The sequence below is a fragment of the Urocampus carinirostris genome, chromosome 6, assembly GCF_059441175.1.
Source record: "Urocampus carinirostris isolate Australia breed hairy pipefish chromosome 6, RoL_Ucar_1.0, whole genome shotgun sequence".
NCBI classification, from domain to species: domain Eukaryota; kingdom Metazoa; phylum Chordata; class Actinopteri; order Syngnathiformes; family Syngnathidae; genus Urocampus; species Urocampus carinirostris.
In genome coordinates, this window is record NC_142354.1 from 4,959,915 (window position 1) to 4,972,321 (window position 12,407).

General features: G+C 39.5%; 2 protein-coding genes across 6 annotated transcripts in view; one reads left to right on the top strand and one right to left on the bottom strand.

Moving 5' to 3' along the window:
• The window catches only part of cenpp (centromere protein P), a 148,777-nt gene that overhangs the window by 113,295 nt on the left and 23,075 nt on the right, over nucleotides 1–12,407 (top strand). The gene's annotated exons all lie outside the window — the stretch shown is intronic.
• The window catches only part of ecm2 (extracellular matrix protein 2, female organ and adipocyte specific), a 28,136-nt gene that overhangs the window by 1,132 nt on the left and 14,597 nt on the right, over nucleotides 1–12,407 (bottom strand). For 2 of the 3 annotated variants that reach the window (XM_088337538.1, XM_088337540.1), the window contains 8 exons: nucleotides 8,937–9,134; nucleotides 7,595–8,284; nucleotides 3,943–4,058; nucleotides 3,712–3,847; nucleotides 2,564–2,721; nucleotides 2,150–2,289; nucleotides 1,117–1,229; nucleotides 14–227 (listed from right to left, as the gene is read on the bottom strand). In XM_088337538.1, the coding sequence (XP_088193664.1) occupies nucleotides 14–227; nucleotides 1,117–1,229; nucleotides 2,150–2,289; nucleotides 2,564–2,721; nucleotides 3,712–3,847; nucleotides 3,943–4,058; nucleotides 7,595–8,284; nucleotides 8,937–9,134 (1,765 nt within the window). The remainder of the gene's footprint in view (nucleotides 1–13; nucleotides 228–1,116; nucleotides 1,230–2,149; nucleotides 2,290–2,563; nucleotides 2,722–3,711; nucleotides 3,848–3,942; nucleotides 4,059–7,594; nucleotides 8,285–8,936; nucleotides 9,135–12,407) is intronic. The other variant, XM_088337539.1, reaches the window with a different exon arrangement.

Genomic DNA, 12,407 nt, shown 5'->3' on the forward strand with positions numbered 1-12,407 from the left:
GTCCCAACTATACCTGATCTTGTTGTTGTTCAGCCTGAGGAAGTGCAAGTTAGTCATCTCGTTGATGCCAGAAGGCACGGTGAGCAGCTGGTTGTGGTCAAGACACAGCTCTACCATAGTGTGGTAAGAGCCAAAGAAAGACTCTGGTTCAATGGCCTCCCCGTCTAGCTTGTTATAGGAGAGGTATAGGTACTCCAGCCCTGGCTCCATGTGAGCGAACACGAACCCTGAAGTTTATTTATGACGTTATTAGGTTCCCATCATCATTTTTACTGGTCACAAAACTACAGGGTTCCAAGACGGCGATAGGGTTCAAAAAGAGTGCTGTAAATCTACTTTTCTACCACTGGTTGTATGCTAAACAAGGGTTTCAACCTATGATAGGGCTGTAATACAGTGTTGGGGTAAGTTGAAGATTTGAAAAAAGAGTATTCGGGTTTTATTATGGTTTTTAAGTTACCCATCTGGCTTATTTGGGGGTTTCAAGCCTGGATTGTGGTTTCAGGTCAGGGTTTCAAACATTAATTTCAAGCCATAGTTAAAGGTTCATTTTATGGTTAAAAAGGTTTAGGTCAGAAGACAGAATTTCATTATGGTTTTGGAATTTTTTTTTTTTTCCGGGGGTTAACCTTCTAAGCGAGTCCTCCTTTCTTAAGAATGTCTGGATTTCCAGTCAGGGTTAGGGATTCATGCTTTGGAGCTTAACACCCCAAAAGGTCTTAAAATAGTAGCTTCAATGTTGGGTCTTAAGCCTTGTTTAGTGTTTCAATCTTCGTGATTTTTAAGTGTGTTGAAAGAGGAAAATGTTCAGAAAGTGCAGGACTGTGGCCTTCAGGGACTTGCAATTGAGACGATTATCTTTGACTAGGGTGCACAATATTGGTCTTTAAAAACCATAATCCAGACTGTTTCCATGTCTCCCTGGTTCAACACAGCTTCAGTTCAGCACTGTAGAAAAGTTTATAACAATTTAAAAAATGGGATGGACGCATTAAAAGCAGGCATAACATTGGTCATCGAGAACCAAGATACTCTACCTCCTTTTAGTCTGTTCTAGTCAGGGCTAAGGCTGATCAATTACTTGCGATGTGTCATACAGCATGTGCTCACACTCACCAGGTATTCTCTCAATGTGATTTCCCACAAGCACAAGGTGAACTAGCGACCTTGGCAGGTAGGAAGGTACCAGGTACAGCCTGTTGTGAGAAAGGTCAATGGACTCCAGACTCCTGCAGCAGGGAAAAACGGTTAAAGATGGAGGACTTTTTACACTGGTAGACATCACAGATTTACAAAACACCCAGGCGTGCACGGCAGCCAAAAGCAACAGGTCAGCTGTCACTCATGCATGATGCTGAAGCTCTTGAAACGAAAGATTTGAAATACTAGCTTACGAGTAGGCTTGATGTAAATTCCTTATGGCTCTGTCTGAGCGCTTTGTCTTCTTGTTGAATTTAGCAACTGTTAGCGTGCCATTATTCTGGATTCTTCATTAAGATGTGGGCGCCCGTGCACTTGGGAATGGATTGTCTTACTATTAGCATATTAGCAAGCTTACCAATGTAAAATGTAAAATGCACCTGTGCGACATTGTTACCCAAGTAGTTGAGGTACTCAAAATTAGAGTTCAGCAAGTCAACAACTGGTGTGTCTGCCTGTCTTTCAACTAATAGTTCCACATTTTGGTGATACTTTGTAAAATGTACTGAATTTCACACAGATCGTATGACATAAGCCTCTGTTCTGCTATATCTACCCGAAATTATTTTAAAACATCGAATACTAATAAGTTTTTTTTAATTTTATTAGGCTAACAATATTTGATCCATCCTTTCACTACAGGATATGATGTAAAACCGTAGTGGTTGCCATACCGTATTTACCTTAGTTTTAAGGGACTTCAGCGTAGGATGTAAAATCAGTGTTGTATTTTCGACCTTGAATACCCTGAACAGTAATCTGAATATTTGATTTCCAGATGCCGAACATCAAATCATCATTAAAAAAATCATCTTTAAAAGATATGCTATATTCCTAATCTGTGTCGAAAGAGAATTATTTTCAGAATTTTTCTGAAGAGCTTTTTTTTTTTTTTTTTTTTTTTTTCAAAATTGAAAAATTATTGTATGAAGGATTCAAAGTGCCAGACCTGTGGTGGATCCAGGCCAGGGGGGCGATCCTGTTCTCCTCCAGCCTGTTGTGTCTCAGGGAAAGCACATTGAGGTCGTTGCTGTGGTTGAAGATGCCCGCTGGGATTTCCTCAATTAGGTTGTTCTCCAGGTATAACTCCTGATAGAAGCAGAACCATTTTCAGATCTCCGTTTATTGTATTTCAATATTTGGTGCACGTTTCTTTTGGTATGAAAGAAATAACACCGCAAATGAGTTTGGTTATTCATATCGTCCCACACTTAGTGGTGTCAGTTGAGTTTGTTTGGCAGATCTCGATGTGGCCTGTTGGAACTTTTTTTCACTGTAGCATAAATTTCCCAAAAGTTTCCAAACAGCCATCAAAATGTCACATAGTTAAAAGGTATCAGATGATGTGGAGATGAGTCTGTACCAGAAGAAAGGCGGGCAGGCCTTGTGGAATAGTTCTGAAGTGGTTTCGTCCCAGTCGCAGGTAGGACAGCTGGACCAGGGGGGTGAAGGCCTCGGGGTCTACATCAACCTCGCTTAGAAGGTTAGCCTCTAGTTCCAGAATCACTAAACCACCAAGACCTACATACAGGTTGAAATTGTTGGTTAGACTTTGCAGTACTACTAGTTACTGTATTTCACACCTCTCTGTAAAATTCAGCTAAGATGCTGTACAATACATAACCGATCTATTACGACTAAGAATATTCAATACCTAATTTTTTTCAGACCGGTATAGGATAAATACACATTCCTGCTGCAAAAAGTGATTGATATTCTCAAATAAATATTTTATAATCTCAACAAAGCCGGTTTCCTTAACATTACACGTATTTAACCCAATTTAAAAATACTTTAGTTTTAGATTCCTGAATAATTGCTCAGTGGGCTTCTGGTAGTCATACCAAAGATCCATCGCCTCCGTGCTGGGCACACAGAATTTAGTGTTGGAATTGGGGGGAGTGGTGTTTGGTTACGTAAAGCCTTATACATATGAATTATTATTATTATTATTTTAAGGTCCTCCTAAAAAATTAGATGTTGCTTCTCAAATGACTATCCTTAAAGGTGGTGTGCCTAAGTCAGCTTATTCCTCATGTATTTGAAGCATGCCTTTTCTTACTTTTACCATTTTTAGGCTACATTAACAAAACAAAAAAACAAGGAATAGCAGGAAATCCTTTTACACACCCCCTCCTCACGGAAAAGTGGTGCTAAAAGTAAGATAAAACTAGATAGGCGCAGTAGGGAAAAAGTATAAAAGCTCTTTGAACTCAGTTGGGCATTATTAATACATACTTAGTAGAGAAAATATTCTACTTTAGACTTTTTAAGGACACTTCAAACAATGGACACCACCATAAAGCAATAAATGATGATAGTAACAATAATTAAAAGTGCCCCGCGGGCGCTAAATTGGCCAACTCTGGTTTAGCATGTCTCATCATCGCGCATGCCGTGGCATCAATGTCACAATACTTAAACAAAGTGTGCTTATAACAAGAAGGTGTTTGTATTTTGTTGGGAGGAAGCATGCTATTCTGTTGTTAAGTTGGATGTGGTTGGCATCACCTTGGAATGTGTTAGCGTGGATTTTCTGCAATCGGTTTTCATTGATTTTTAACTCCTGTAGGCTTGGCGGAAGGTTGGAGGGAACTACCTCCAGAAGGTTTCCGTCCAAGTAGAGTCGCTGCAACGTTTTCAGACCCTAGCAGACACACGGTCATACAATTGCTCCTGTATATGTCGTTGGTTAATAGAAAGGCTGCAATGGCATTTGTTGGATTTGCTGCCGTGTCTTACTTTAAAAGCTCTATGATCGATCCCTGTGGATGTTAATTTGTTCTTCCTCATGTTGATCCATTCCAGGTTGGGAATGCCATTAAAGGTCTGCGCCTGGATGCTGCTGATGTTGTTGCCTGCAAAAAAAAATGTATGAATGCAAAGCCTTGGCAACATTTCCAGACAAGTGTGTGTGTTTTTTTTTTTCTCAGCACTGCAAAACCTCAATCACCTTCATAACTCGCATTTAATCACCTTACAATACTCCAAAATACCTTTATACATGCATACCATATTTTCTGAACTATTAGTCTCTCCGGAGTATAAGTCACACCAGCCAAAAAATGCATAACTGAGCCATTAACGTTCAGACTGTTGATAAACAAAATAGTGTGTTCACAATGGGAATAAAACCCTGGTCGCGGCATAGAGTGTCTCGGTTCTTATCCACTAAAACACTAGGGATACAGACAATACATGAAAAAGCATTAGTTCCTATATTATTATCACAAGGTTTCTATTCAGAATACCAGATTCGTTAGAGTTGATAGAAAGTTGTTTCCCTTTTTTCAGTTCGAACTAAGTGACATATATTTTGATTACGTGCGGCCATGGGCCTATTTATATATTTCAGGAGAACGGAATTCCCACAATGCCTTCACATTAATCAGTTCGAAACGACAGAATACTTCCCACAATGCTCTTGTTGTCAATCAGTTTTAATCGTGCGCGCTTCGTAAAGACTTCGCACATAGGCAATCCACTTCTGTATTTCAGTGGTCCCCAGCATTTTTTGTACCACGGACCAGTTTAATTTTTGGTAATATTCTCGCGGCCCAGCCACAAAATAACATCGACAATTCGGCATGCTAACTAAAAATACTGTGATTATGATATAAAACCTAATGCCTTGTGTCGTCAGTATCCTTGTCGACTGGTGGATAGGACAGGGCTGCCTCCCCGGGTTTGATTCCCGTTGCCTCTAATATTCTGCAATTGTGATAAGTGATATATTTCGACTGATCAATCAATGCACAAATACTGTCCTTTTTATTTTATATGCAACCCTAACTTTTACTGTAGTTTATAGTCTATACTCCTTATTTTCCAGTGCACCTTTCATACAGTTATGGGAAAACTATGACAAAATACTATTTTTGGGTGGTGTGCAGTCCTCAAAAATATACACACAATAAAAAAGTACCGTATTTTCCGCACTATAAGGCGCACCGGGTTATAGGGCGCACCCCGAAAAAATAGTTTTTGGTCCTATTTTTGACAAACATAAGACGCACAGGATTATAAGGCGCTACAATGGGAACATCGACAAAACAGTCAGATAGTTCAGTCCAACGTATTACCCCCTTAACATTCCGAAAGCTTGCTAAGACGCAAATACGTGTCGAGAACATTTGCGGATGCGGTGTCCGTACGATGTCACTCAAATGCATCGTTCCATCATTCGGAACGTTAAAGTCTTGGGATTCAAGAAATGCCAACCATTCCTTAGTATCTATTTTCTTTTTCGCTCGCAACTTTACTGTGCATATGACAATAAACACTTGGAATTGAGTTTAATTTAAAAATAGACACTCCATTTTATCCATTATCTGCACCGCTTATCACAGAAACATCGAGTTCAGTCTGAAACAAGATACAGGGACAATATAAAACCCGGAGTAGCTCACCAAAGTCGTTGTGTTCATAATAATGTGCAGCCAATGTCCTCTTTTATCCATGAGGGTAGTAAATCCAGGAGAGTAAAATTTTTACAAATACAGAATAGAAAAAAATGCTTTCTCTATGCCGTCAGCCACGTGCTATACACATTCATCTTTTTCGGCCAATTGCAGGCTTTGTTTCGCCGTTTAAGCCAATGCCAGCCTGTAAATGATAAAAAGGATCCGCCCCTTGACCTCCGAATAACTTTAGCCAATAGTGATCGATTCAAATGATGATTGACACATTGGTTAGCCAATGAAACGCCGGTAAATAAATCCCAGCATACACCGCGTACTACTTGGCGTTCGGGGGAACATCTAGTCGGCGGCTGCAAGTTAGTTGAAAAACTTTGCAATTTTAAAATTGATCCACAAATAAGGTGCACTGTATTATAAGGCGCATGGTCAGCTTTTGAAAAAAAATAAAGGCTTTTAGGTGCGCCTTATAGTGCGGAAAATACGGTAACAGCATCAGACATGCATCAAGCAAGGAGGGCAACAGCTTCAAGTTTTGGAAGAACATGATTAAGGGTTGCCACTTTTGGAAAAATTGCGTAGTCTACCCAGGGTTGGGTAGGGTTACTTTAACTGGATTACTTTGAATTACTTTTGGATTACTCCAATACCAAATATGCTAATAAAAGACAAAAGAAACTAAATATGAATAAAATTACAAAATTTTGTGCAGGCTTGGGGAGTAACGAAATACATGGAACGGCAAAAATGATGTCGGCAAGCTGTTTGGATTTATTTTAATTTTGTTTCTGTCGCATTTTTTGTTAGTTTTGCCGGAGATCAAAGAGATCAAAGCCAGGAGAGAAAACTTACCACGTGTTGTGAGTCATAATTGTATTCATATTTATTTTCTTTTATTCTTTTTTAGCATATTTGGTATTGGAGTAATCCAAAAGTAATTGAAAGTAATCCAGTTAAAGTAACCCTACCCAACCCTGGGTCTACCCTCTCAAGTGTACTTGATCTTTCCAAGTCTCATACAGAACATTTTATACTTGAGAAAATACACAGAGAAAAGAAAAAGTACCTTGGGGACTTCCAATCCAGTAATAAACATTGCCTTGATAGGAACAATGTGAAAGGAGTAATATCCTTTTTGGTGGAATTCTTTTAGGGTCTGAGACATAGTATGCCTCCTAACACTAGAGGGCCCCGAATGGCGTTTGAACTGGGCACAGGTGTGTCCAATCACTACACACCTGTGCCAAATTGTCCGGAATCCTTCAAAACGGACATTTTTGAACACTATACTTGGTCGGTTCATTTTGAGTTGTTTTGTCATTTTTTGTTTCCTTGTTACTCTGCTCATTGCAGTTTCCGTTTCTAGTTTCCTTCCTTATTTTGAGTTTGTACTATGTCAGGTTTGTTTTTTGTTTATGGTTTCTTGTCTGGACATTTTTTTTGGTGCTTTGTGCCCACTTCTTTGTTAGCTACTTTGTTATTAGTTAAATGAGTTCCATTCTTGTTTTGCCCTCAGCTTCTGCCTCCCCCACATGGGTCCATTATGAACAACCACGCCTTAACAGAATTCAATGCAAATACACTAAATATTGCTATCAATGGGGAATGTTGACATGGTGTCAAAATAGCCCTTTCAAAAGTCACACAGGTTGGGGGCCGCAGTAGAACATATGACAAAGATTTCTGGGGGAAGCTATGGCATTTATATCACCTATCCAGGACATCTACCCTAAATCACTAGAGTATCATTCTCAAAACACAATTATTTTCCTACATCGTCTAATTTAATAATTTTTTTGAGATCCTCAGCTTTAAGTTTGTTATTGTTGTTATGTATTTTTCAGACAAATGTACCTAGAATGTCAAATTCATTGCATGACCTTAATGCAAAGTATAGATATTAAATATTTGTTGTTATCGACTTGCTGTGCGTTTCCGTCAAAGTATTGTAATGAATGAGAAAATGTATCACTCACCTTCCAGGCTGAGAGACTTAAGTTGTGGCATTAGGAGAGGAGGGAAGTACGATAAATTGGCATTGTCACAATTCAGTGTGTCGTCGGAAAGCTTGCATCCGCGAGGAAGGCCTCGTTCCTTCTGTACAGCCTCATGTTTTTTGTCCTCTTCCCTCACTTGATCTTCTTTGGCTGCAGGAGGTCTCGGAATAGGCAAGGGGAGGAGATGCGATTTTTCAGGCTCCTCGTTTTCTTTGGGTAACATTTGGAAAACATCCCCTCTCAGCCAAACTTCTTCCTCTTCTTCCTCCCGCAAGATTTCTTCCCTCAACCTTTTCTCTCTCTCCCATGCTTTTTTCTCCTCCTCCCGCCTCCTTTCCTCCATTTTTCTCCTCCTATGCTCTTCTTGCACTTTTCTCCTCCTTTCTTCTTCCTCCATCTTCTTCCTCTCTTCCTCTTCTTTCCTTCTCGTCCCCTCCTCAACTATTCTCAGCTGCCTCTCCTCCTGCTCCTTTCTTTGCTTCTTTTTCTTTAGTTCCTCCTGCTTCCTCAATTGCTCCTCTTCCTGCATCTGCATCTCCTCATCCAGCCAAAGGATGCGCTGAATTTCCTCTTGGCTGAGCAGTGAAGTGGTGCTGATGATGGAATGGTGGTTGTCATGGTTACGGGGCACTGGGGAGTCACCAGAAAGTTCAAGGCTGAGGTTGGGATCTTAGTCGAGGGGACGAACAGCCAATCACAGGAAAGGAGAGAAGGAGGAGGCGGGAAGGGAAGAACATTTCGGAAGACCGAAAAATATAGCAGGATAGAGAGGCAGGGAAAATACGGACAGGTAGAAAGTTATGTGTTAGTTTGGTGGACAGACAAACCAATCCCACATCACATGTATACGTACATTATACATGAACATTTAGTGGCAACCATATCATGCATGTATGCACGGTATGAAATTAGTCCAATCCAATGCCAAGATCCACGCCAACATTGTCCACCTCTTACAAGTCTATTACAATTAATATGCTCAAAGCTGGTCACTACAATAGGCCAAGGAACAATAAGATTACTTGCAAATATGATACAATTTGCACCAGCTTGCCATGCATGCTATTTATAATAAGACGTTCATTATACAAACAATTGATGATGTTAATTTTTGGATAGTTTCATTATGCTTCTATTTTTACCCCAGAATGCACACGTACTGACCATGTCACCCACGCCAGTGCTGTATGCCAATATTTCTTTTATATTGACTCAAATGTGCTCCAGCCCCAAATGTAGTACACACACATCATCAAAGCAAAAGCAAGACCAGTTCTGGCATCGCAAGTTGCACTATGGACTCGTTGTTATGTTTTGGTACCTGAGTCCACGCAGGCAGGGCAGCACTCTCCGGCAACGGTGGTGGGCACGAGCGGGAAGCTGCATGGCACAGCAGGACAGGACAGCTTGTCGCAAACTACTCGACCATCCGTGCATAAGCACGTGATACACGGGGAAGGAGACCAAACGGCTTGGTTGAACATGGTCATGCCTTGGAACACGCATTGACCCTGCTTACCTACACAAGGGCACAATTGTTGTCATTAGAGGAGCTACTGATCTTGGTATAGCTTGAGGGCATTCCTTAAGATCGGCGGTGGGCAATTATTTTTTCGAGGGAGCCACATGAAAAACAGAAAATATTGTTAAAAATAGTGACCTCCGTTCTGCATTATACTGATTGTGTTTATAAAAAAAAAAGCAGCATTGATATGACAAGTTAATACGACTGGTAAGAGTATACAGTACGTTAGGTTTAAGTAATGACAAAGGGAAGTAGCCATTTATTCATTCACATTTCCCAAAACAATGGTCAAAAAAACTTTTACCATTTTTCACTTATGTTAGTGATCTAATTTTGTCGCATTATCTTCTAAATAATGGTAGACAGAAAGTGAAGGATTTTACCATTTTTAACTTATATGAGTGATCTTAGTCCGTCACATTGACACATTGAATTGTTAGACATGGATTTCCTGGTAGGGTTAACCAATATCTCACTTTATAAGCATTACTTTTACTGTAAACATTCCATCATACAAAAAAAACACCAAACACAATCGTTTTCATAATGGCAGCCATGTAATGCATTTATGAATAAATAAACATGTTCTTAATATATATATATATTTTTTTTAATCTATAAATGGACCATTTCATCAAATTTATTTTGAAACACTGAATTATAAACAAATCCAAAGGGTGGCACGGCAGCTGAGTGATAAACATGTCCGCGGCAAAGTTCTGAGGTCATGGGTGCAAATCCAGCTACCAGCCTTCCTGTGCAGAGTTTGCATGTTCTTACTGTGCATGCTTGGGTGTCCTCTGGGCTCTCCCATGTTTCAAAAACATGCATGTCAGGTTAATTGGCTTGTACAAAGAGTCCCTAGGTTGTAATGAGTGAGTGAGTTCTGTCTCTATGTGTTCCCTGCGACTGGCTGGCAACTAGTTAAAGGTGTCCCCTGCTCACTGCATGAAGATACCTGGGATGGGCTCCAGCATCCCCGCAACCCTATTGTGGATGAGTGGTGCAGATAATGGATGAAGGAAATAATCCAATGTCATTTAGTACGTCCTTTTTATAAGCACTGAATTTGATAATATGCATTGAAAAACTCAAAATTTAATACACGTAACTAAGAAGTATCTTGATGGATAAAATGAATACGAGCTAAAAAAAAATATGTATTATGTAAAGAAAAATCTACCCAGCTTTATGAATGTTGAGACACTGGGGAGAAGAGTGGCACAAATTCAACACTTTTTATCTGTAGCACTTTTTCTTGTTTACCATTTTATATATTATATATATATATATATATATATATATATATATATATATATATATATATATATATATATATATATATATATATATACACACACACACATCCCACTGCCCGATGATTGCTGGGATGGGCTCCAGCACCCCCGCGACCCTACTGAGGATAAGCAGTGCAGCTAATGAGAGATAATGAGATATATATATCAATTATCTGCACCGCTTCGTAGGGTTGCGGGGTGCTGGAGCCCATCCCAGCTATCTTCAGGCAATGGGCAGGGGACACCTTGAACTGGTTGCCAGCCAGTCACACATATATATATATATTTATATATATATATATATATATATATATATATATATATATAAATATATATATATATATATAGAGAGAGAGAGAGAGAGAGAGAGAGAGAGAGAGAGAGAGAGAGAGAGAGAGAGAGAGAGAGAGAGAGAGAGAGAGAGAGAGAGAGAGAGAGAGAGAGAGAGAGAGAGAATTAATTATCTTACAATTAGAATTGTCTTTTGTCATTGATAATAACATAGTGAACACTGTATGCAACGAGATAAAACATGGCACCTCTGGTTTTTCATTTCTTTCATAAAACTGACATCAAAAGCGTAATTTGTTCTCAAATCGTTTTCAGTTGAGTGTCATCTACAAGTTTTACACTAGGCCTGATATTTAGTCTACCTTGACAAAAATCTCTTTTTGAATTAGTTTTTTAACAGGGCGGTTTCTATTATTTAGATGTAGCTGTTTTGTGTAGTGCAACCAAAAAGGAGTGCTACAAAGCACAAGGAAATATAAATACTACAGAGCCTTAAAGTAACAAAAGCGCATTAATTTTGTTATTTTTTCCCCCCAGTCTTTCACAAGGTTTTTGTTTTTGTGGGCACCTGTAGCAGCAAGATGGCGGACAATCATGTCGCTCTCTCTAGGTATCGTATTCAAATACAGGGTGTTAATATAAATATTTAGCAGCCTGGCTTGTGTTAATCTTGCCAAGTTGATCTTCACAACACCAAACACCAGCCAGCATTTTTCGCTGATAAGATAATACAGCCATATGGTGTCGTCTGTCTAATTGATGTACCGTTAATTCCGGGCTACAAACTGCTCCTTTTTTGATAAATTTTGAACACTGCGGTTTTAAATACATTGAGACCTATGCATTTTTTTCCCGTGGTGGCATTGAAGAAAATGGCGTGCTACTGTTTTCCACAACGCATGCACATTACTTTGACGTCTGGAAACATTTATGACACCAAGAGAAATTAGTAGATTTTTTTTCCCAACATTATTCATATTATACATAACAGGAGGTTTAATAGTACTTTATTGAATATTTACTGTACTATGATATTTAAACTTTTTCAGCAATAATTCAAGTCCTCAATTTATACAGCAGGAAGTTAAAAATGCTACACTTCTCTTTCTGTATCGTTGGCATCAATGTCAGGTCGCTGAAGTTTTCTTTAATCGTCGTGGAACGCAGACTAGCAAAAAAAAATTGGTCCACTAACAGCAATGACAACTTAAAAAGACACGTCTGTATTTCAATCTGGCTATATTCTCCACAGTATAGTTGCCCTGGCACTTAGCAGAAGGTAAACACGGTGCAGCTGAAAAGGAGTACAGGTCTGCGGGGAGCACAGCTCAGTTGGCATTCTGCAGCCTAAAGCGTCGACAAAATTGAGTTCCGTTCTTAAATTTCGTCATGCGGCTTTTATCAGGTGCACTCTGTCGTCTGAAATTGACGGTATCTTGTCTTCTTTTCAAGCATGATGACAAAGCCGCAATCATCTCTGCCCTGTGCTTAAGTCCGCCTTTCAACAGAAAAGCAGTAGACTCTGTGTACGGGCATGTAGGGGTTGCTGAGTCAGTCGGCAACCAACAGCAAGGAGTTTTTTTTTTAAAGTGTGGGCCCTTTGTCATTGATGCTGCTAATCTTACACTTCTTGGCTGCTTTGTTGCGAACTAAGCACAATGTGCAAGTGGTTTTTAGG